General features: G+C 37.7%; 1 protein-coding gene across 1 annotated transcript in view; it reads right to left on the bottom strand.

The window, feature by feature from the left end:
- Positions 1-26213, bottom strand: part of LOC109475818 (G patch domain-containing protein 8-like) — a 179300-nt gene that overhangs the window by 107609 nt on the left and 45478 nt on the right. The window contains 1 exon segment of the mRNA XM_019776603.1: positions 10861-10938. Coding sequence (XP_019632162.1) covers positions 10861-10938 — 78 coding nt within the window.

The following is a 26213-nucleotide window of genomic DNA, read 5'->3' as shown; positions in this document are numbered from 1 at the left end:
CCTGTTTCAGTCCTGAAAAAAATAGGGTCGGTAGGTTGGAATTATCTTGCATGAGGACACTTTTATTTTCAATGCCAATGTTAGAAAACCAATTGTACAACATTTTATCACTTGGGTGTCAGATCATTGAGCTAGAAAAGGTTGATCAGCTCAAAAAATTAAATAATTTATGTCGCTTGCAGGGGTCCACCAAAAAAAAAAGTCTAGGGTCGGCAGGTTTTTCTAGGGTCGGTCGGGAAAAGGAAACATTTTTTTCCTAGGCCTTATAGTTCTGAAAAAATTAGGGTTGATAGGTACATGTAGGGATTCACTTTTCCTATAACACTTTTTTTTTACATTTTGGCCAATCCAACAAATACATGTACAGTAATATTTGTCCCCAAGTCACTCCCAACATGCTTCAGAAAAAATGAGATGCTCCTGACTTCTAAACTGTGATTAATGATGCTCACTGTATTTCTGTCAATAAGAGTAGGATCATTTCCTTTGTACATTGAGCCAATGTGTATATCTTGTACATAATTCATGTCTTTTATGGATCATACTGCATATCTTTTCAGCAAGCTACATATATCTGTATCATTCTGTATCTGTATAGCTGGCATAATCCCTTGGTGTAACACAGCGGCATATTACACTGAATGACTTGCTACACCTTGCTTTTGCAAATCTAAAACATTGGTTAAAGTTACATGTACAATAGTGATGATGCCCCTACTGTACTTGCTAGCAGGGAGTTCCACTGCATATAAATTTCATTTTAAGTTTGCACACTGCACTGTCCTCACACATCTTTTTGCTACTTTCAAGGTTGTTTCACAGTGCAGTACTTTTTGAGCGGAACAAAATCGCTTAGGTGTCCTACAGCCCAGGTGACAAGTCGATTCTCTATGCTGGGACTTTAGGGTCCAGGGCTTAACATTCTTACTGATCCATTACAAATTCTGTACATGGTGCAGAGTCTTCCATACCCATTCTCATGATTTGCTCCCTACTGTACCTCAGTACCTGTATAATTCATCTGGTCTAACCAAAGTTTTTGTATAACATTCAAGATTCACAGGCATGCAGCTTTGCTGCTATGGCTGCTTATACCTGCATTTGAAAGCCTCAGAATCCTTACTACATAACTGTTTATTATACATTGATGAAGGTTAGATATACATGTATGAGTCTTTGTTATGTTCAACTGGTTTTTCTGGTTGCTCTTATATGTCACTCGAAACGTCCGGAAATTATCTCCAAAACTTATCCAGGAGTAGAGTTTGAATTTCCTATGAGTACTGTTTGTTATGTACTTCTGTTATTTAAGAATTCTTTCAGTATACATGTACTTCTGATTTTTGCTTACTGCAACTTCCGTAACTCGGTAACCAGATGATTTTGCATTGAAGAAAAGCAGTGAGAGTAAACCATCTGCTTCCAGTCTACCAGAGAGTGTGTCTGCATGTCTTGATTAGAAATTGGATTTCTACGACTCTTCCCCGAGGATACAATCAAGTCCAAACCAAGAAAGTCATGACCAGGGTCAACCCTCCAGAAATAATCCGTATCTCTTCCAGTGAAGTTCACCCATGATGGAAATTCAATTCTTCTGACATCATTCTTTCTGACATATTAACTAGTATTACCTGGGTAACAGACAGGTTTACAATATATATATAGTCACGGTTCTCCTGTTACATTCGAAATTTCAATGCCCAGCCTCGGAAAAGTCAGAATAAGCCAATCTGGTAGACTCTTGCATCTCTACCTTTTATTTTTGCAATCCTGTATTTTTTCCTGAGTTGATGTCACCTTGTGAAACTAGATGGGTAAGGTGGGTGATTGGGAAGCTTGCAGGAGCGTCTCCGAAAATACACTTTTGGAAGGCCGCACAAACTCAATTTCTCAGTCATCATGATTAATATCAACCTCAAGTAACTATATACAGTCATGTAGTATGTATACTTTCAAAATTTATGTCTACAATCATGTATTGTACATACTTTTCTTTAGTGTCATATGGTCTTTAATATTACAGTAGATACCAGTAAGTTTGAATTGTGAGCATTGTTGTGCACTCTTCGATGTCTCTCTCTTAACCCGTCTGCCACCTCATTAGGACTCAGGCTGCCCTGCGATTGCCCCCTGGTATGTAATATAGTTAAGACCAGAGAATGTCACGAAATAAGGGCACCGCTGATGACCAAACTAATCTAAAGAAGTGCCTGTCTTCTGGGCAGGGTCTGCGCCGTCAAAATTCATGATCCGAGAAAGACGGCTTTTATTAGGGCTGTACAATCTAACGGTCAACGGTGGGCCTTGACTTAACCTGCACATTGACCAGATTCACAACCCAATATTAACTACCTCCAATAAAGGGCTATATAGTCCTCTTAATTAAAGAAACCTACTGTGTTGTCAACGTTCTATATTGTATTTTCCCTGAGAAGCGTTTTTCGATCAGCAAGTTGACCTTTGTGCATCTATCGGGTATCATCTCCTGTATTGATTTAAAGCAAACTTGAGTGAGCTGGAAGCTTGAAGGAGTTATTACATTCTATATGGCATTGCTTTGCATTTTTAACTTTTATCATACCTGATGCAATTTTGTTCTTGAGTAAAAAGATGCAATTTTTTGGTAAAAAAATTTTATTTTTCCGATGTTATGAGAATAATATCATTTCAAACTTTTATCATACCTGATGTAATAGAGCTTTTGAAATACATGTAAAAGCCCAAGAAATGTCAATCCACAGTGCTTTACATGCAAATAACATGGTACTAGATCATCACTTTCATCTCTGTAATAGTCCCATGCCTTCACACAAAAGAATTATGGTCCAGTCAAGTAGACGACAGTTGTACTTTTTTTTCATTGACTGTGTGCACAAAGCGAGTCTGTTTCGCGGTCGTGAACCGTGCACCTCTGAAAGGAGAGAGCAGATTACGACACGACTGTCTCATTTGTTCAGGATGTTTGGGAGATAAGGGAGAGGCAGACAGTCACTTTCATGGTCTGGCAGGACATTCAGGACCAGAAATGGGACTGTCAGCCGTGACGTCCGCTTTGTAACGACCTCATTGACAGCCAGACAGCCAGATCACAGCAGGGAGGAGGTATTACAGCTTTTTTCAAAACTTTTTTTCCGAACATGTCATCTGAAAAGATGTACACAGTGTGAAAGTCACAAACTGAAGGTAAAGGATCAGAGAAAGGATACTTTAACCTTGAAGTTGGAGTTCATTTCATTGACAAGGCCGGCAGCCATGATCTCAGCAGGGAGGAGGTATTACAGCTTTTTTCAAAACTTTTTTCCGAACATGTCATCAGAAAAGATGTACACAGTGTGAAAGTCAGAAACTCAGACTTAAGGATCAGGGAAATGATACTTCAACCTTGAAGTTGGAGTTCATTTCATTGACAAGGCCGGCAGCCATGATCACAGCAGGGAGGAGGTATTACAGCTTTTTTCAAAACTTTATTTCCGAACATGTCATCAGAAAAGATGTACACAGTGTGAAAGTCACAAACTGAAAGTAAAGGATCAGAGAAATGATACTTCAACCTTGAAGTTGATTTCATTGACTAGGCCGACAGCCAGATCACAGCAGGGAGAAGGTATTACAGCTTTTTTCAAAACTTTTAGGTCTATGACAATCTGAGTCTATGACAATGTAAGGGAGGACTTCTACAACTTGAACCTACCTAACGTCAACCCACAGGATAGCGTTAAGCGGTGGGCTGCCATCAAGCCGCAAAACTGCTGTGCAAGCATGTCTAACCCTCGGAAGTCGGGGAACAATAGACAAGATAAACCGGATAGTGAGTGCGTGAGTGACAGTTACATTATTATCTTTTTTTACAGATTCAATATGAAGACGACTGAATGATGCTACTTTCTCTTTGAGGTGTGAAAAATAGCCCACTATCATCAATCTTACTCAGAACCCAAGGCCAATATGGACAGTCTGCCTTTAGGGACAAAATCTACAGACTGATAAATCAATACATGTTGACATAAAGAAGTATTCATCTTTGCTGCCTTTGAAAAGATGGGTGGGCAGAAAAGGGTGAAAATTTGAATGTTTGACAGGTCCAACATTTTCTTCTTTTTTCTTTTGTCTTTTTTTACTGAAGGAACCTTTCCTCATTTATTATCATAAGCATCATAAACACATTTTCATGAATGATTGTCAATCAATATATATTATGTGACAATAAATGACATACATGTACTGGGCCATTAATTTATTTATTTGCCAGATAATGTGCACAGGATTTATCATATAATATTTCCTACCGTCATAGAAAGTAACAAGACTTAGTGTTACTGGTTAAGTGTTACAATTTCTTATTTAGTCTTCGAATCAGCTAAAAAATGCTCCTAAGCTGTAACTTACAATCTCCTACAAGAAGAACATCTCCCACAGAGGTACATTTGAGTTATTGATGCTCACTTTGAACTTTTCTGACTCCCAAAGGCGGATTCTGCAGCGCCCAGCTAATTTCACACAAGCAGAAGAGAAAGAAAAGGATGACCCGACTAAGGTAGGAAGACTAAGATGGACTGAGGTGTCCGCTCTCGGCATGGAATGATCGGAAAACAGGCAATTAGAGTGAGCCAAGTTAATCCTATTGAGTTTGTGTCACTTCTAATTTAGCTGCGGAGCAGGTTCTGAAGCCAGGTTGATCAAGACAAATTTTCGGGGGCTAACATACACGCACATATCTCCATGAATAAATGTCCATTAAGCAGTTAGTTTTTGGCCCTCCTATATGCTGCATTAACCTCTTGGATGCAAACTTAATTTTTGGTCTCCCGCGTGACGTCAAGTGTGCCAGCAAATTGGACTGTTTCATTCCAAACTTTACCTAGCTTAGCTTTGAATGACATTATGATGACTCGTTTTAACTACTTTTAACAATCATGTTCATCATCATCACGTATTCTAACACGTTTGTACATTTGGTAATATGTGTTATTGCTTGTGATTTTGATATTATGTAAGACTTACAATGTAATGATGTTAATGTTTATAATTAGTCAATAAAAATGTAACTATTGACAGATTTCAAGTAACATGCTAATGTAATATGCAAGTTGTTTGCAATAAATCTGAATCCTTTCAACAAAACTCTGCAATATCATATCATGAAAAAACCATGACATGCACTCAGGCTTAAAATTTCTTTTTTGAAATTCGGTATTTTCTTTCAGACCAGTTTGATACAATACTTGGTATCTACAATACTACATTGCAACTTGAATGTGAAAAAATATACTACATTGATTTTACTAAAATGTCCACTGTCTTTGTCTCAAGTCCTGCTGTGGTAAATAATCGCTAATAATGAACAAATGGTACTTAAACAATTACACTCAACTGAAAAATTACATGTAAGTATGTCACTCAGAAGCAGCGAAGATACGATTTGATGAGGTCCCAAAATTTATCACCAAAAGGATATCTCAATGCTGTCTACTGATGAGGAGCGATAGTCTTAGACAGCTGGGTAGAGGTAGATAGAATGACAAATAGAGCTGTCTTGTAAAGATAAAGTTGATTATCATTCCTGATGTAACTTTTACATCCTCTTACAAACAGAAGTGTGGAGGTTACTATGTCAGAAGCAACCTACCCTGTCCTCTAACATTCACCCAGCCCTCCCAACAGGCACCTGACAGAGACAGATGGCTACATAATGAGCGGATGACATCCGAAAAGACGTGGAGGACGTTGTGATGACTGCCACTCTGCAGGCGCGGCGTTATCAGCAAGGAACAGACACCCGAACATAACACGGTTTCCTGGGAGCCGGGAGGGGGGCTGGGGGGCAGGCGGCACCTTCTGCGCTCGAGATGCAGAATACTGCTGTTGGGGCTGGATTAAAGAACCTCAACCAGCAGATTTAGTGGAAAGGAGTGTGAAAATGATGGATTCTGACCCGGAGGGGTCATTTCCACCCCCACATGGGAGCAGCTGCACTGGAAACCTGCACCATTGTTTTACCTGCAGCAGAAATGGGGTGACTTTGAACCTATTCTTTTGCCAGAGCAAGTTGGTAGTACCACCAGGGCTCTAGCCAGCACCCCTTTTTCCGTCAATTGCAGGAACGTTGTGGCGTGTAACGGAAAAATTTTAAAACCAACACATCAACCTCGAGGGATAAGATTTACAAAAATCTTGTGTAAAAATATAGGTACATGTACATCCAAAGGACCACCAACAACCACTCTCAACCACATGAATTCCCCCTCAAAATGTGGAAAATTGCCTTTATAGAGGCTGTTTGCAATACACTTTACCAAATTCTGAATTCAAAAACAACATGTATAACAGTGACCCAGGTGGCAATAGACAGAAAATTGCCCAAAACGGAAGCAGCCTACTGCTTTCCATAACTGCAGATAACAAAAAATTCTCCAATCTGATTTTATAATCCATGAGAAAACCAAACTGAAAGGCAAATGGACTTGCACTTGTAAAAGTTAACAACATTCTTCCTACTTTACATGTGACTAATTGAAGTACAAGGTACCACCTGTACAGCTTAACACTGTACCAGAGCTAACACTCAAGATCCAATTAAAATATGGACAAGGATTTGGACTTTCTCCAAGGTACTGAAATGATGGTTGTGATTATATCTTGGAAAACTGGTTGCCAGAAAGACAGTAATGTGAATTTTATGTCTTTTCTGTAGTTACAAACCCAAAGTTCAAGCCCTAGCCTGTGAAGACATGTACAGTGTACATGTATGTACATCAATTGCATACATGTGTACTGTATATGATATCTATTTCCAGAATGCTCCTCTTGAATATTCAAAATGTCCTCTTTTCCTGTCTTGTATTAAAAATCTGTGCAAACCCACACACATGAGAATGAAGGTATGCTATAATAGTGAGAAATGTTTTACAGTGCAAATGACAGCAGTATGCATTTTATATTATCTCTCCCACAGACAGAACAGTCTGAACCAAATTGAACAATCCTCATAACTGCATTTCAAGGGACTTGCAGAAGGGAATGTCATATGCAGTAAATAGGCGTGAACAAGAAGACAAATCACGCAATTTGCCCTTCCAAGATGTTGGCAAAATTCTGCCCTAATCTTAGCACAGGCTTTATGTCAATTTGCAAATATACCACAGCTAGGTATATAATCAGTGTTCATCAAAATTATGCTGTCAAGACAATGTCAATACGCAAACATCAGGTTTCTTTTTTCTCCGCGACTGATGTATTATTCAGCGCCGAGTGTGTACATAACGTAACCGGTAGTCTCCGGGGAGGCAGCCAGATGTCAGAGGTAGGAAACCCAGTCTGGCGTAACGCTGAGCAGGTACCGCTCGCTCCCGCGCCCGACATCCGACGCTGACGCCTGATTGGCAGGGGGAGAAATCACTCAGCGGAAAAGGGGCAAAAACTTAACCCTCGGCAGTGCACTCTAGGGAATCAACAGGTGGAACTCCTGCATTATGGAGGGGGCGTGATTGGCAGTTTCCTGTGACTCGCAGAGTGACGACAGAGGTGGGCGAAACTCGCAACAGTCTCTCCACTGGAAAACACGGCTGGTTTCAATCTTGATGTTTCTGACTCAGAGAGAAGAGTTGCTGTTACAGTTCTACTCAGTAGCCCGTAACCCAGGTGAGTGGTCATACCATTCAGGTGGTACCACCATTCACCTTGAAGTGGCCTAACGGTGCCAGACTCTAAAACTTACTAAGACTGTGTCAGTCTCTAAAACTTACTAAGACTTCACTCTCTTACTCCGCAGGTAGAGCCTTTATGCATACTGCAGTACACATCTGGAACAGTCTCCCAGACAACATGGTCAGCCTGGACAACAACCTCCAGTCATTGGAAACAAGAGTACACCGGCATCTTCTTTCCACCATTAGGACTTCTACTTGTAGCTAGAACCTTGGAGTTGCTGTAAACCAATGATTACCCAGGAGTGTTACAACCAAGGCTATTGTTTACATTAGCACAGTCATTAAAAAACTGAACGATGTAGAAAGCCTACTGTGTGACGAGAGGAAGGAGAAAGTAGCTCAATCTCATAACTTCTGTCTTTTCTAGTTTACTTCCTCTCACAGGTTTCTATATATAATTATACAGATATGGCAATCATTGATAATCATAGACAGCAATACGACGATGAAGGTTAGAAATCCAGGTAATGAGATACACAAGGAAATCGTTGGATTTCAACTGGATAAACAGCAATCAACTGGATAATCTGGAAAACTGTTAGATGTTTCAAGTAACATCTACTAGTTTTCGTCATTGACTAACAGAATCTTATTTATGCATACCGGTTTAACAACAGATTCCGTTAGGCACTGACAAAAAGTAGAGGATGCTACTTGATGCTATGTATGGCAGTTTGAAAAATCTATCCAGTTGCTTGAGTGACAATTTCCTCGTGTAGAGATTGCAATGTGAAGGCTTTGGGACTCATCTAGTGTTTCACGCCCCATATCAAATTATATTCTTGAAGGTGAGGATATCCTTGGTATATAGCCAAGCCTGTTCTAATAGTCAATTATTTTAAACCAGAGATTTCACATAACTGTCATTTTTTTGTTCTAATAGCACTAGACAAAGCTATGAAACTGCAGGAAGAAAGAAAAAGAAACAGCAAGAATCTGTTCTTCTCTTGTTACACTATTTTAACAACAGTACTACTGTCTGCGATCTAAAGCCCTCTGTTTTTTTTACCAACAATTCAGCAACTATAGATACATGTCTAGTAAGCAATATCACTTAAGAAATTGCAGGAAAAAAAACAAAAGGAATTATAGCAAAGATGTGCTGTCCCAAATTCTGATGATACCAAAAAGAACATCGGATTGGGACTTTTTGGTACATATCTGAGCAATATATTCAAAGAAACTGCAGGAAGAAATAAAAACGAATGCCATATATCTATCTTCTCTTGTTGAAGTGTCTGACAACATCAGTACTGTCAGGGAACTGGCAACACCCAGCGTTTCATGACCAACTCTTATCAGTCAAACTACCCCCAAAACTCTGATAACAAGAACATCAGCTTGGGGCTTTCAGATACATGTCTGAGCTGAGTGATACCACTAAAGAGATGATCTACACTTCAACAAACTCGGAAGATAACACCATTACTACCGTCTTGGAAGGGTTTGAAAATCCTCCTGGTAGTTTTTCACTCCATTACACAAGCTCCAGGGCCAAAGGCTTAGCTCCCGAACAGAGGACAGCTACACCTCTCAAATCATGAGCATGACAGAGCGCAGGCAAAAGGAGTCTATGTTCCTGAATAGGGGGCAAAAATCCAATTAATCCGGGCTGTTAAATCATGGTGGAGATAAAAGGGTGGGATTTGTCACCAGAGGATCCCCTTCACACCTGGCCATTGGTAACCTGTAAAACGATGTCGATTGCGGCCGTAAGTGGCTGTCCGGCCGCCCGAGGAGTCCATCTTCTGGACACAAATGGTGCGTTAATACAATTAAGGACTGCCACATGCGCACTTGCTGAAAATTGATTCTTAGTATACTGCTGTGACGGGATGGTGGGAGGAGGACATAAACATAACTCAGCATCGTGCAAAGTCTGTGCCGATAAATACTGGGCCAACTCAAGTCAGCTGGATGCTCTGTACCCTTGAAGGAAACATCATTCTGTGCTTCCAAAATCCAGAATCAGTAACTGTCATACATGTATATACGTCAAGCTTTCATCTGGTTTTAAGACTGCCTGAAGGATTTTTATATCCTGCATATTGCTTGGGCTTTAGCACAATCATTCTTTAGTTATTCATGTATGTCCAGCAGTGTTAAAATAGTGTTCTGAGGGGTTTGAAGGCAACCCAAGAATATTAGTAAGACATAGTGGAATTACTGTTCATAATCATATTCATCTGGTCCTTGAAGTTTTTATGTCTTAAAATGACATACATTAGACAATATCCTGAGTGGATGAAAATCGTAATCCCTTCAGTTGATCATATAAAAATAATACTCATATAGAAATTGTACATAGAAATACAGGAATCATCAAATCAATGGTATCAAAGCTCAAAACGACTCAAACTACTTACCCTACAGATCAAACTACATGTGGAAAGTAACAATTATAGTAGAATAAACTGAACCCCGATATTTAAAAATCTGATGATAAAGTACAAGTATGATAAAATGAATTCAAGACTGATGTTGGTATATTGCCAATATCATATTTTTCACATGCTGTAAAACATAAAAAAGATTGGCACAATACAATAAAAAGGGTGTTAGGAAATGGGTTGTTATAAAAATTAATTCTTCACCAACTGGCCATTAGTCCTTCAAGAAAAGACATTCAATGTGTTGCAAAAAACAATCATTACAGTCATTATTTGGACAGGAATCATTGTCAAAATATTCACAAATGGAAAAAGCAGAATTAATACAAAGAAACCCAAGTACCTCATGCTCCATATCTTGCTGGAAAAAAAGTTATTACTTATACATACAAAAATCATAATATATCACACTCACGGAGCATTCAACTGTTGTGAATTACAATATCATTAAAGTTCAAATATAACATCATGAAATTCAGTTTCAGAAAAAAATTAACTGTTATACAAAATATAGCAGTTCATTCAAGTTTAGGGAAAGTACATGTAGTTATTGAAAAAAAAAAATACAAGTAAGCAGATGTCAGTCTTCAACGCATCAGGAAAAGCAAAGCAGCTGGAAGAAATATCCAGAATCTTAAGCCTATAAATAATGATTTATACTAATAATGTAAACCTCAACCCCCTTCCTTACTGTGTATAGAATAATGACAATGTAAAGAGTAATTGTTGAAGGAGAGAACAGAGCATATTCCAGGGAATGTTACCTCAGGAATTGGCTGGAAGATGGAGGCTTGTTCCACGTCATACTGTCCTTCTTCGTACTGGTCAAAACTGTTCCCACCCTGCAGAAACGATACAAGCAAATAGGGTCAGCATTTCGTAGACACATGTACAAATACTGTAGCCTCTACCAGGCTCCGCGGATCGCTGGAAAAATAGTAGAAATTGGCCGAAATAAAGGGATAGTACACCAGAGAAGATCCAGCCGGCCATAGAAGCTCCAATTTGCGACGTGGTTTTCAAGCGATCCGCGGAGCCTGGTAGAGGCTACAAATACTGTATTATACACTTAATGTTTGCAGTAGCTAAAGTTTGCAGTCTGAGTTAAATGGACATGTCAGACAATCTTTTTTGTTCACGGTAATGATAAGTTCGCAGCACAGAAGTGACCACGAAAACCAACTAAAAAGTACCCCCTAAAAACATGAATTACAGAATGTTGTATTCGTGAAGCATAGAACCAGTAGGTTCAAAATGTGAAACATACAGTGTCTCACATACATGTACATGTATATTGTGCACATTTTGCAGTCAAACATACACAATGGAAAAAGAATCTCAAAGACCTATATTCATATACACATGTGTGATACTAGCAATGCAGCAACTTACATGTAACATCTGTGTCCATAATATCACCAGGGTCCATAATATTGCCACCTTGAGAAACAGTGTGCTTAAAGATATTTGTACTGCAACATACTTTTGGTATGCACTCCTTCACACATCAAATGTACATACCTAGGGTATGTTGCAGTAAAAATATCTTTAAGCACACTATTTCTCAAGGTGGCAATATTATGGACCCTGGTGATATTATGGACACAGATGTTATACATGGCTGCATGATTTAGAAATTTAAGTGTTTGAAATGCATTGGACATTAATATTGTCCTTTATATGCAAGCAAAAGTTTATACCTAACCATTATGACTTATGAAAATCTTGAAATTTGTAACTAGAAAGTCAATTGAATTATGTTACATAGCTAAACATATCCAATAAAAAAGCATACTTTATATTTAACTTACTTCCCTACCGACGTGTAATGTGGTTTTCATCATCTCGATGCTAAATTTAGTTAAACCCCAAAGGAATGTAACTCGCAAAGGAACAATCTACACGCAAGACTCGCAACTTCTCCATGCTAAATTTGAAAATTAGTTTTCTCGTGGACTCGCACCCAGTGTCATGAACCCAACGTTCTAGTACATCTAGTGGGCATTTTCTCTCCCGGAGGCAATCTGCACGCAGTAAAATTGACTCCACCGAGGGATTACATCGCGGATCACATGTTCTGTACCGACCTACACTTAGTGTTCATTATTCCTCCAGGCTCCGTACACACGTACTCACACACAGACTACGTCCGCCTTGTTACAAGAGAAATTTTAGGCCTTTCTCTTTTATTTCTCCCTCACAACTCTTAGAATTTTAATACAGAAGGAAGCTATGGGGGAATACAAAGCAGAAAACTGCAAGAAGTCTTTGGAGATACATGTAGTATGAAAGTTGAGTGATGTTAGACAAAGTTGGTGGTGCATGGTTGGAATGGACATGACATGGTTATTAACGTTTCTAACCTTTGCACACTACCACTGATGACATTGCCATACCAGGTACTACAGGTTATAGTCAGGGCCTTAGCCAGTTCAAATTTATTTCACAATTGCACAACACCAGAGCTGGTGTGTTACGGCGAAGGGCCGTTATACCGGCTATACCGATACAGAAATACACAACAACACATTTATTTCATCCAATGAAAAATAATTATGACGTTGAACATTATTAAACGATTTCAACAAAATTTCAATCTAGCAGAGCAGCTGCTGACTATTATCTTTCATTAACACAAAGTCCATGTCAGCAGTTCCAGGGTAATAAACTGGCCAGTACAACTGCTACAATTGACACCACCAGAATGGCCTGACTGCAAAACTGACAACGACCTTTGTATGAAGGTCAGGTCAAGGTCGGGTCATGGCAGCAGCAAAGCCTGCGGAGGATTTCCATCCACACTGCACGTTTGAAGTTATGCTAATAAACTTTGTTACCATGTAATGTGTTACAAATGTATAGAAAACTCAGTTGTAGTGGTGATATGACTTTACAGGTTGTTTAAAATACGTCAGAAAATGGGTCAGAAAAAAATTTTTTATTTATTTCATTCACAAAATATTTTTTTCATTCAGAAAATAAACATACTAAAAGCTTAAACATAAAGTGAAACTATCCAAACCAAACAAATAAAATAACAGCAACTTCAGGAGAAATTTATATCATTGTCTCAGATGTCTTCTTGAATAAAATTGCATGTACAATGTACATGTACATGCCTAAATAACATTCCTCAAGAGATAAGTCCTTAACATCAAAACCACTAACCCTGTTGTACTTAATGTTATCAGAATCTACAGGACTATTTCTTGCCCAGCAGTTTTTACTGCTGAAGTCTTTCCGCAAGGAAATTTTGCTGACTCCGGCAGACTTGGTCCTTTGGAGGAGATTATACGATCATGCGGACAGCAATAACGGCATATCGGTTTGGGGGAATATGGCCATCATCCTTTCTGCTTCTAAGCAAAGGATCCATGGTGACTAACTCTTTGATCCTTCCCCCTCCGCCAATGACACGTCGGCTAATAAAATCCGTGCGTCGTAGGATTAACCGCCCGTGTGCGTTTCATGCGGAATGATCGCGCTCCCTGCAGGGGACGTAAAAGGTTGATCCTGGCTCCGCAGTTCTGCGGCGGCGGGAGTTTTTACGAGAGACCTGCAACCGAGGTCTTCATGAAGAGCAGTCTGCATAACAACTTGTACATTTAAATAAAAAGTTACTTCACGTTCCCTTCTGGTGCAGATTGCCATTAAAACTTGGCACTCTGCCTGTAGTCTGTCTGTGATTCATGTTCCGTTTCTTATGGTTACAGAATTAAAATTTAAAAATACGCAGGTTTCATGAGAAGCACAGTCTAATAAATGATATCAGTAGCTGGGACATCTAAATAAAAACTTAACTTCACGTTCCCTTCTGGTGGAAGTTAATTGCCATTAAAACTTGGCGCTCTGCCTGTAGAGATCGTGAGGTTTCTGCTGATACAATCTGTGATTCATGTTCAGTTTCTTATGCTTACAGAATTAAAATGTAAAAATATGCAGGTTTCATGAGAAGCACAGTCTAATAAATGATATCAGTAGCTGGAACATCTAAATAAAAAGTTACTTCACGTTCCCTTCTGGTAGAAATTGCCATTAAAACTTGGCACTCTGCCTGTAGAGATTGTGAGGTTTCTGCCAATACAATCTGTGATTCATGCCACTACCAAAAATGCCAATCTTGTTTTTCTTCAGAGAAGAAAACTTTTCTTCCACTGAGAAAATTATTCTTCACCCAAGAAAAAAATCTTGTCCATGAGACAAGAATTTCAAGAAACTGCATTTTAGCATATTTTTCTTGTGGTAAGATTTCTTTTCTTATGTATCTTGAACTAAATATCCTGAGAATATTATTCTTGCAGTAAGAATTTCTAAGTTTTCTAGAAAACCATTCTGTACACAAGAAAAGATTTCTTGAACTAAGATCTAACTCTTCTTGTAGCAAGAAAAATATTCTCCCCACAAGAAAAGATTTCTTGAACTAAGAGCTAACTGTTCTTGTAGCAAGAAAACCATTCTGCCCACAAGAAGAGATTTCTTGAACTAAGATCTAACTCTTCTTATGGCAAGAAAACCATTCTGTACACAAGAAAATATTTCTTGAACTAAGAGCTAACTGTTCTTGTAGCAAGAAAACCATTCTCCCCACAAGACAAAGTTTCTTGAACTATTATCTAACTCTTCTTGTGGCAAGAAAGCCATTCTCCACGCAAGGAAAGATTTCTTGAACTAAGATCTAACTGTTCTTGTAGTAAGAAACCATCCTCCCCACAAGAAAAGACTTCTTGAACTAACATCTAACTGTTCTTGTGGCAAGAAAACCATTCTGTACACAAGAAAAGATTTCTTGAACTATGAGCTAACTGTTCTTGTAGCAAGAAAACCATTCTGTACAGAAGAAAATATTTCTTGAACTAAGAGCTAACTGTTCTTGTAGCAAGAAAACCATTCTGTACACAAGAAAGGATTCTTGAAATAAGAGCTGACTCTGTTCTTGTAGCAAGAAAACCATTCTGCCCACAAGAAAAGAAATGTATATAGTGCTACCTAAATATAAAACAGACAATAATGTATAGCAACTAAATGTTATTTTGAAAAGCATTTGGACAGTATAGAGATGTTTATTATCACATTGATTTTTGTACAATGTATCTAATTAAAAATATAAAATCAGTCCATCAACATTCTTGGAATGGAAACAGTTTCACAGTAACTTTCAAAATATTATACGATGTAACTAACAAGCCATTATGATTTCAGAATACAGATCGTATCACATTCTAATCAGAAGCATATTCAGCAAAAACTGCAGTTTTCGCAAATAGAATTGACAAAGTCACACCCTTTGGACGCCTGAAAAACAACAGGAAAGACCTGTGTTAGTTTGCATGCGAGCACTGAAGGCAACAAGTCAAAAGAGGATGCTAAAATACTATTTTTATTACTTGGAGTAAACAATTTAAAATTATATCATAAAGCACTGTAATAAACTTTACTATACAATACACCAGAGATATATGATTTGACTTTGAAATCAACCCCAATGGCATTGTAACATTATTTGGGCTATGAAGTCTAAAAACAATGTCAACAGATCTTATAGGTGGGGAGGGGGGCGCACTTACCTTTAATCTGTTTGGTTTCATGCTTTTTCTGTTGCAAAGTTGGTTTCTTCAGCAAGCTGACCACGATCACCATTGCTTCACATGTACACAAGGTCCTTTTTGATTTGATTTTGACTTCAAATCTGACATGAGTCAGTAACTGACAAAAATAAGTAACCAGCGCGGCTCCCACATCTGACTTATGTTCAAAACCCCCTAACTGCATTCTGGGATTTGAATCAACCAATCAGGGGTTTAGAAAAGGTCACATGACAAGAAAAAACTAGAAAAAAGTTCTTACATCATCTTGAACATTACCAGGCAAAATGAGAATCATCTTTCTTAAACTTTATGGTATTTTCTTAAATGTTGCTTAGAAAAACAAGAATGGCCTTTCTTAAACTTTCTAGGGAAGAAAATCAAGAATGTTTAAGAATATAATACTAGCCATATTTTCAGCCTAATCAAAGATTAATTTTATATGAGACTTTCTTGTTTTTTTTATCAGTATTTGTCAAGAAAGATAAGAACTTAATTCTTGTATTTTCTTAAATGTTGCCAAGAAAAACAAGAATGATCTTTCTTAAGCTTTCTAGTCAAGAAAAACAAGAAACTTTAAGAAAGAAACACTAAGCAGAGCTTTATTCTAATAATAGATTTAGATAATTAAATTTCTTGCTTTTCCAATCAGTGTTTGCCAAGAAAGGCAAAAACCAAATTGTTGTATTTTCTTAAACATTGCAAAGAAAAACAAGAATGGCCTTTTTCAATCGTTCTAGGTAACATGAACAAGAAAGTTTTTGACATACACAACAGAAAAAAACTTAAATCTGATCACTTTGATGTCAGGTAAGAAAGAAATCTTCCATGGAGATTAAATAAGAGAATTTAACTAAGTCTGAGGGAATTTTAAGATTAAAAGAATTTTAATCTTGTAACTTAGAATCTTCCCTAGAAATATTGTCTTTACTAAAGAAATTTCAAGATTACAAGAATTCTAATCTTGTAAGTTAGAATCTCCTCTAGAAATATTTCTTCACCGAAGAAAAATCAAGATTTAAAGAAGCCTATTTTAGAAAAATTATCTCCACTCAAGAAAAATGAGAAAATTGTTCTTGGTGCAAGAATGTAGGTATACAGAAAATTTATTTTTTCTTATTTTTTCTTATTATTCTCCCCCAAAGAAAAATTTTCTTCCCATGAGAAAATAAGAAAAACAAGAAAAAGCATTTTTGGTAGTGTGAATGTTCAGTTTCTTATGCTTACAGAATTGAATTTTAAAATATTCACTGACATATTTCATGAGAAACACAGTGTAAAAAATTATATCAGTAGCTGCCAGTAATGTGATTGAGTGTTCAACGTTTTAGGATATGTTGTTAATGTTAAGTTATAGCAATTATCAATAGACCTCATTCTCTGCCCCTAAAAATCACAGATACACACTGTACTATCACTAGATACCCCAATCGAAGTTTCTGTTGACATTGACAAAGACTCCAATTGGGATCTCCATTGGTAAAATTGCAAATTTTACCAGATCAGAGTTTCTACCCTGACTTATATATGTCTGTATCTGTATCAATATAGCCGGTATAACTGTCCTTCAGCGTAACACACTAGCTTCACAGCATGCAGCGTGGCTGCAGCTAGCTATATCACACCAAACTACTTGTAACACTCAATCTTTGCACATTTCATTGCAGGCCTGGAGTTGTTTAAAGCTTTCTAGTGATGATGCCCCAACTGTGCTTGGTGGCAACGAGTTCCAGTCTACGATAGTTCTGGGGAAATATGAGTTTTTGAACACCTCAATTCTTGGTTGATAACTCTGATATTTGAAGGCATGACTGTTTCTTGTTCTTTTCTGGGCTGGTATCAGATACTTATTAGTGGTTGGTACGTCCACCAGTTTATTAGTCATTTTGTACATCATGCACAGTCATGCATGTCATACTGTATAATATCATATACTTCATACAAATCTGTCCTTGTCACAACCAGTGTCTGAAACGACCTTGAAGCAAACCCCATTGCGATACACGAATGCTCCATTTTTTAAACACATAACCTCCCAGTGGGACTGTGTTTTACATCATAAAACAGGATTAAGTTTCTTCTGAGACCTACATGGGAAAACCGTCACGGACTTACTAACCAAATCTACGGCAATACCAGACCTATGAAATTTTAATGAGCATACCACATAATTGTACACAGAACAGAGGCAAGATGATCTAGGATTAGCTTCAGTATACAGAGTATTACTTTTATATAAAGATAAATCTAAGAGCATAATAAGCATAACATGAGGACATGGTAGGGGTTGGACATATCCAGCTTTGATGACATTAAGATGATGACACATGTACAAAAGTATTAGTTTAAGTAATGGAGAGACATATTCCTAATACAGCTAGACAAATCTTCCATATCCATGAATAGTTTCATCAGGTTGGTAAGTCACTGAGTAAAGAGACTCTTTTTACACATTCAACCAGTATAATATAGCAGTGACACCTGTGCTGCAATGCAATGTGAACCTGTCAGAATTGCCCTAAGGAAGGCGACAGATGGTCACCAAAACGTTGGCTGAATATAAAACTTGGTTGTGTAAAAAGAGTCTCTTTACTCAAATCTTCCATAGAAAAACATATCTGTTCTTCAGAAAAGCGAGAAGTTCAATTTATCTAATGAAAGTAAGTTTCATTTTCTATCTGTTTACTGTATCTTTTCATCATGTTTTGTTTTGACTGTACTTAGCACAGTGTGGCAAAATGTGTAATAAAGAAACACCAATTTAAGCAAATTCCGAAAAAAACAAATTCTGAAGCCTTGATGTAATTGAAGAAATTGCTGGAAGAAAATTCACAGAAACAATGCCACCTTGTGGTTTTCCTTATAACTACAGGAAGACGATGAGAGCACAACAAATTACTGTACTACTACATGTTTACAATTGTATAGCTGATAAGACTGCACAATTTTTTCCTGTTCTAGACACAATCGCCATGAAATAAACCGTGTCTACATCTGTACAGGAATATCACTGAATATGCCATCTAACATATGTAAACGTTAACATATGTAACATGAATTACCCAAGAACTTAGTAATACAAGACTACTGTACAAATCAAGCAGCAGTGCCTTCTAGTGATACTGAAATGAACTGCAGTACAAAAAAAACAGGTTTTTCTTCAACTGTTGGGGGCCAAAATATGAGTATTTGGCATTGATTCAGAACCTGAATACTTTTTTTTTGTAAGGCCATGTTGATTTGATTATATGGATGAAATCCGCGCGCGCATGGATTTTCGGCCGTTTCCAAAAAAAAAAAGTTTTCAACCATACTGTAAATCGTACAAAACAGTTGCAAAATGAGCAAAAATATACCGTAAGTTACAAAAAAAATAAATAAAAACTATGCCAATGTCGTAGAATGCCAAAATCAACCGAAAAAAGACGAAATTGTAAAGAAATGAATTTGAAGAGTAGATTATTCGCCAAACCATATTCTGTGCCATTTTCTCAACCCTCATGACCACGTAGATTTCATAATGAAAACAACTTTTTTTTTTTTGCAAAACTTTTTTTTTATTTGCACGCGCGCATCAATTTTTGGGCTCCCAGAGGATGTCATCCATATAATCAAATCTACATGGCCTAAATCGGAAAAAAAAATGAATAGGGCAAATCCGAGAACCAACAGTACTGATTAAATTGGTATGGCCTTAGCACAACTTGCATTGCAGTTGCCTTGCGGGTATAATTTACAGTTGTTGGGGGAAATAGCCTAGACTGTAAATTTTACAAAGCACATTACGTGTCATCATAGTGCTGTTTACTGACCTTAATCTTATCTATCCTTTTTTCCACTTCCGACAATACATGCATGTTTTTACTGAAAATCTTATGATAACATCAGCAAGGCAGTTGAAATTCCAGAAACTACATTTTACAACATACTGATCAAAGGCAAAGTAAAATTCTAGCCCTGTGGAAGCTCATGTGGACTATGTTTGCCATATGATCAACAACAGCTCCCCCTTGTGACAGTCTTTTGTACTGCATCTTGCATGAATCTTTGCTAAACCCTGCTCTTCAGTTTTTTAAATCTTCCTGTCTTCAAGAGTCGTTTGGGCGCCAGAAGGATAATGGCTGAGGCACAATAATTTACTGGTTTCAACCTTTCATTCAAAAGTCTTTATCAGAATGACAAAGAATGGTGCTGCATAGTCGGATCAGGGTGCTCTACTCCCTGTTTTAGTTAGGGCAAGGCACTCTATAAAATAGCCAATCAATTTACTGGATTTTCTTTTACACTGACTAAAATTAGCCAATCAGAGCCTAGATTAGGTGCTGACTCAATAAAACACTGTTTAGGCAGGTCAGAGTACTTAGAGCATTTGTTCTCTTGACTTATCTTTAATGCTTTAATGTTCAGCACCAAGGACAGAGCAAGTTTACTATTAACAGTAATGCAAAGTTTTCACTAACATGTATAGAGTATTTCTTACTTCCTTTCTAGATACCGGTATTATACTTCAAACTAAGAAGCAAAGAAATAAATTGGTATGGCCTTATAGACTGAGTTACCCAGCCTGTTCTATAGCATATTTCAATGAATATTAAAGAGAGATGGCTCCCATTGATAAGTTTGTTAATATTTCATGTTTTATAAATCTAACGTAAATATTTCAGAACCACCCTGATGGTATATGGTGCAGGAGACTAATGTATGGTGTTGATTTATTTTACTGAGGCCACACCAATTCAATCAAATGGTTCCCGGATTCGCCTCTTTATTGTTTTTCTGATTTTCAAAATGAAAAAAAGATTTTAGGTTCTGAATCAACTCCAAAATGCTGATATTGTGGCCCCAACGGTTGAAGAAAGTCCTTCTCTTCCCATAATGTTTTCTATCTTTCAATGCAGTGGTTTCACTAAAAGTTCAAAATTCATTGTAAATTATATCCCAGCCTACATGTAAGTATGTTGACTTCATAGCTCCTATAACTCATAACTTTTTGAGCTAATATGGGGTTCCTTGGCCTGTTTTTTTTTGTCCTGTCGCTTAAGATTTTTCAGATTAAAAATCTGAGAAACAACATATTAAATAGTGTGGCCTGAATCAGAAAAACTGCACACTGCACCATCTAAATTCACATCTGATAAGCAGTACATGTACATGTAAGTTGTTAGACAGTTCTAACTACTGGATCACGAGGTTGGGGTTTGAATCCCAAATATGTCATTACTGTTCTGAATACTGATTTACATAAATACATGTAACTTGCCTTGGACTGAGAAACCCCATAACATAATGATTTGCACACATTATTTGTAGATATACATATTTATGCAATATCATATTTCAACAGGGAAGAATATTTCAAGTCTCAAAATACTAATCTCTGCCTTCTAATATTATGTGTGATTTATATCACCAATGTTGTATTCTATATTGTACATAACAGATTGCCACATATCATTCTAACCATATCTTTAACAACACACATAAGAATTTGAGTCGAACTCCATACTTACCTAACCTTACGGAGGTTTACCCTACACACTCTTGGACTAGACAGAATGTGGATTAAACGTAAGACAAATTGAAGTCTTTTAGCCTGAAGCCTTAATATTACATATTCTCGGAGGAGCCCAGACTGAATTGCAACTGACAGAGATCAATATATCAGGGGTAACGAAGACTGGAGGCAAGGCAAGAACCTGGGAGTGATTACCACAAACTCTCTCTTAGATTAACCTTCTCCCTGCTGCCTAACCCAATAAACCACAGAGAATTGTAGCAAAATGGCTAATGCAGTGTGCTTATGGTTAATAACATTTGTATGAGGGCTAACATGTGTACTGGGAAGTTTTGCTCAAATAAATTTTATTACTGGGGCCATACAGTATATTTTCAAAATTCATTATTTGCATACCTTTGCAGGAAGAAAACGTTTTTGCTCCATTTTCTTCTTCCCTTCCAAACAATTAAGGTCAATGACCTAGACCAGCTGGCTGTCACCATGTGGTATTGGATTACAATATGTAGCAAGTGGCAGGACAGAGTTGGAGGGACTATTGACCATATACTTGATATTATATGAATGTGTTTGAGTAATTCTAACAAAGCAGTTTTTGTAAGGCTAGACCATATGCAAAGGTAAGCAGAATGCTTTGCTTTGCAAATGTTGCCTTTTTTAGTTTATTTTTTGCATTTACCTTTAACACTCGACGAACTCAAAGCCTACCACTATGTATATGTACATAGTACCGGAAGTACAATTTTTTTGGATAAAAGAAGAAAGTAACTATATTCCTCATTGGCCCTCTTCCTCTAATATTCAATATGTACACTACAACTTACAATTCAAAACGTGGAAATTTAATGATACTGTTCTGCATACCCTTCTTCATCTAGATGGAATATCCCCCACAAAATGACTACTTAATATGTGTATAACGAATGGCAGTAATTTGTTACCAGCACGGCTCATTTATCAGGTGCTGACAGATGCTGCGGGGTGAAGGAGAGAAAAGAAAGACTGTAATTTTCCAGTCTACAATTAATCACGCACGACATTTTGGCAACGTCAACAACTTTTCTTCTCAGAAGGCCCTGGGATTACGGATGACTTACATGTACACTACTGAGGAAATCAGGCTTACTGCAGGATGGATATGGGCTGGCTTTGAATTAGAAAACAAAGATAATGTACCATCAGAGCTGTAATCATGCTGATCATTAAAAACAACAGAAAATTGGTGCTTGAAAACTGACATACTAAATTTCAATCAGAAATTATCATATTCCTTGGAATGCTAAAATTCAGACTGAGCAAAATATCCTGAATTTAACTATTTAGTAGTAATTAGCCTAGATTCAACAAAAATTAGGCAAGGTATAATATTGTACCTTGTAAATTGTGTCATATATATGTATACAAACAGCTACGTTGTAAGGTACTTTCCAAAACTTTTGCTGAATGAGTAAAGGTTAGTTCTTCACATTCCTTCCTCTGTTGTTCCAAACAAATTATCTCTGACGACAAGAAACAAGAAAACAGAACGTCTCCATTCTCCACCTGTGACACTTGCCAGCAACCCAACAGATATCTCCCAATGTTGTCTTCTGTATGTAGATAATACATGTACCTGTCAGACTTTTCATTCCTTCCTGTTGTTCCAAACAGATTATATCCGATGACAAGAAAACAGAAGCCCTTCCATTCTGCACCTTTGACACTTGCCTGCGACCCAACAAACACCTCCCGCCGTTGGTGTCTTCCTGTCTGTCTGTATGTACAAAATACCAGACTTTCTATTCCTTCCTCCTTTGTTACTGACAGATTATCTCTGATGACAAAGAAAACAGAAGCCCTTCCATTCTCCACCTCTGACACCTACATCCCACCCAACGAAAACCTCCCACCGATAGTGTCTTCCTGTCTGTACGTACATTTTTGTACACACCACCTGTCAGACTTTTAATTCCTTCCTCCTTTGTTACCGTCAGATTATCTCTGATGACAAGAAAACAGAAGCCCTTCCATTCTCCACCTCTGACACCTACATCCCACCCAACGAAAACCTCCCACCGATAGTGTCTTCCTGTCTGTATCGTACATAATACCTGTCAAATTTTTAATTCCTTCCTCCTTTGTAAATTTGTTCCAGACACATTATATCTGATGACAAGAAAACAGAGGCCCTTCCATTCTCCACCTCTGACACCTACATCCCACCCAACGAAAACCTCCCACCGATAGTGTCTTCCTGTCGGTATGTACATAATACCTGTCAGACTTATCCCATCGATCCCACAATCTCGCAGATACTTTCAGTAACTAAGAGCTTCTCAGCGCAAATCCGGGGCAATTTGCAGCGGGCTCCGCTGTTCTTTGTGTCTGACAGGTCAGGTTGTATCGGGTCATCTATCACCACTCCTGTTGGTCCCACTGCAGGGACAGGAGATTAAACCGTGTCTGTTGGATGAGTTTACGATCCACAGTGCGTAATTACTTTTCGGCAAGCATCCAAAGAATCTTGGCTACCCGTAGATGAAGAGTGGGTGTTGACTTTGGGGATGAATCTAACTTAATCTTAAGATTCCTTCCAGCAAACCCAAGGACAACAACTCACCACAAAACAAGAAATGCTGGCCGGGGGCAAGGAAGCTTGTCCCATAGTGATGTAGTTCTAGGAATTCAAAGAAGCTTTCTGCGTAGGACTTTCTCCTGAGAGTTGTACTATAGAAGAAGAATGGGAGATGGGTGATTTGCTTCCATAGAAGTAGCAAAGCGTGTCCTGGCACAAGCGAATGAGGTTCTGTGGAGCATTTACACCATGGAAATAGCGATAAAATAATACCAGACTTGCTACTCAAAAATGACTTAAATGCTAATGCTAGGGGGGAAACTTTGCAATAGGGTCAGGTAAAAACAGGAGCGCTAGACACAGAACGCAAAAAAATATCATCTTACCAGGTAGATACATCCATACTGTATAACAACTTTCCCTTGCCCTGTCCTTGGTGCTGAAATCCATGTTTCAACTTTTCTGTTAGGTCTCAAGATCATTGCGCCTTAGTCCTTGAGCTAGCATCCCCCTACTCCATACAGACTACAAAATGGAATTGTTTTTAAAGTAAAAATCCAGTAACTCAGCCATTATACTGGCAGAATCAAGATTGGCAATAATGTGATGAAACAATATAATGTGGTTAGGCCACGCCAATTTAATTTGTTGGTTCTCGGATTTTTTCAGAAAAAATATGAAGCGACAGGGCGAAAAAAAATAAAAATAAAAACAGGTCTAGGCATCCTATTATAGGCTTAAATGCTACAAAATAAGCCATGAAGTCAACACAAAAGGCTGGGTTAAAATTTAAACATTGAATTTTGAACTTTTAATCAAACCACTGCAATGATAGATGGGAAAACTGTAACAACTAGGAAGAAAAGGACTTTCCTCAACTATTGGGGGGCAAAACATGAGCATTTTTCAGTTGATTCAGGACCAGAATCAAATTTTTTTTTTTTTTGCAAATCAGAAAAAAACGAAGAGGCGAATCCGAGAACCAACAAATTAAATTGGTGTGGCCTTATGCCAGAAAAAAAGATCCTGAGTGGACATCTCCCAATAGTGTGATTATAGCGGCCATTTATCATCACTACAAAGCGTCAAACAACTCCTACAGTTAGACATGGAAAGATTAGGTGTAACAGGTTGTTCGGTGTAATGTAGCCAGCTGCCGCCATGCCGCGTGCCTGCGAAGCTGGTGTGTTACACCGAAGGGCGGTTATACCGGCTACACTGATACAGATACCAAAACACCAGTTGCAGTCTCAACTGACATGGTGAGGTAAACCCAGGTTAAAGAGGAGCAAACCTAAAGACAAAAGGATGACATACAAATGGCCCGGTGCTTTTTAGCATGCCTGTGGGGTTTCTAACTTTATCAAATGATACATGGTTCTTTCACCACTGACCTAATTGAGAATTGATTTTTGCTCTGTATTTAAGTGACGGATGGGCAAATCAACCGCTGTAAATCAGCTGCAAATGGCACTAATTTTCCCAACAGTTCATTTCACTTTTTCCTTGCAGTCACAGCTCAAGGTATAAATTTCATCAATTTATAGACGTCATCTTCAACGGTTGCAGCTATTACAAGTATTCCCATACTGAAAAGAACACTTCAGTTGAAAAATGGAAGCTAAAAATACTTACTGCATAACTACAAGTACAAAATCCTGCAAATGTATAGTGTCAACCTTAACCCTAACCAAATCCCTAGATTAAACTTTATTTATTTATTCAAATTGCAATGGCAATACATGTGGAGTACTAGGCAGCAAATTCAGCTGATGCTGTGCTCCACACATTACAAAACATTAAACACAATAGTTAGATGCAAGAAAAATTATATCAAAATACATAAATAGCTGTACAATTAAAACAGTAGTGTTATGAAAAAAACTACAGGTTATAAGAAGTTTGGAATAAAGAAACACAAAATCCACATAAAAGTTTTGAATTAAAAAAACACAAAATCCACACAATACTAAAACCTTACTAAAAGTATGGGATTCCTCATGAAGCATCTTATTTACTTTAAACTATTGACTTCTCCAATTTCTAAAGAATTGATTGTATTTCAAGTTTCATGAAAAGGAAAGGTTACATTTCCCCAAAGAGACTTAAACTTAAAGTGCCTTTGTTAGTGGATGCACTGGTATTTGAGTACATGGGGTCACAACAGAACTAATTTTCATTTTACAGAATATAAAGGTGAATTTAAAGAGGTTTAGCATTCCCTGGTAAAGGAAAGAAGAAAAGGTCTTGACCCAAAAAATGTCAAGGAAGTTCAGACCTAATAAGTGGAAAATTCTAATTCCCCAAACTATCACAATCCCATTCATTCAGAATATCGGATGACTTGTTTTTAAGATTGTGACCTTTATACCAATCACACAACTGAATTATCAGGCTAGTTTGCGGTACTTTTATGTTCACAGTTTTCACGGTCACTTCTGTACCGCAAACTTTTTACTTCCGTTA

This window comes from Branchiostoma belcheri, unplaced genomic scaffold (assembly GCF_001625305.1).
Source record: "Branchiostoma belcheri isolate BF01 breed outbred unplaced genomic scaffold, Haploidv18h27 scaffold35, whole genome shotgun sequence".
Classification (NCBI taxonomy): domain Eukaryota; kingdom Metazoa; phylum Chordata; class Leptocardii; order Amphioxiformes; family Branchiostomatidae; genus Branchiostoma; species Branchiostoma belcheri.
This window is presented reverse-complemented; position numbering and strand designations above follow the sequence as displayed.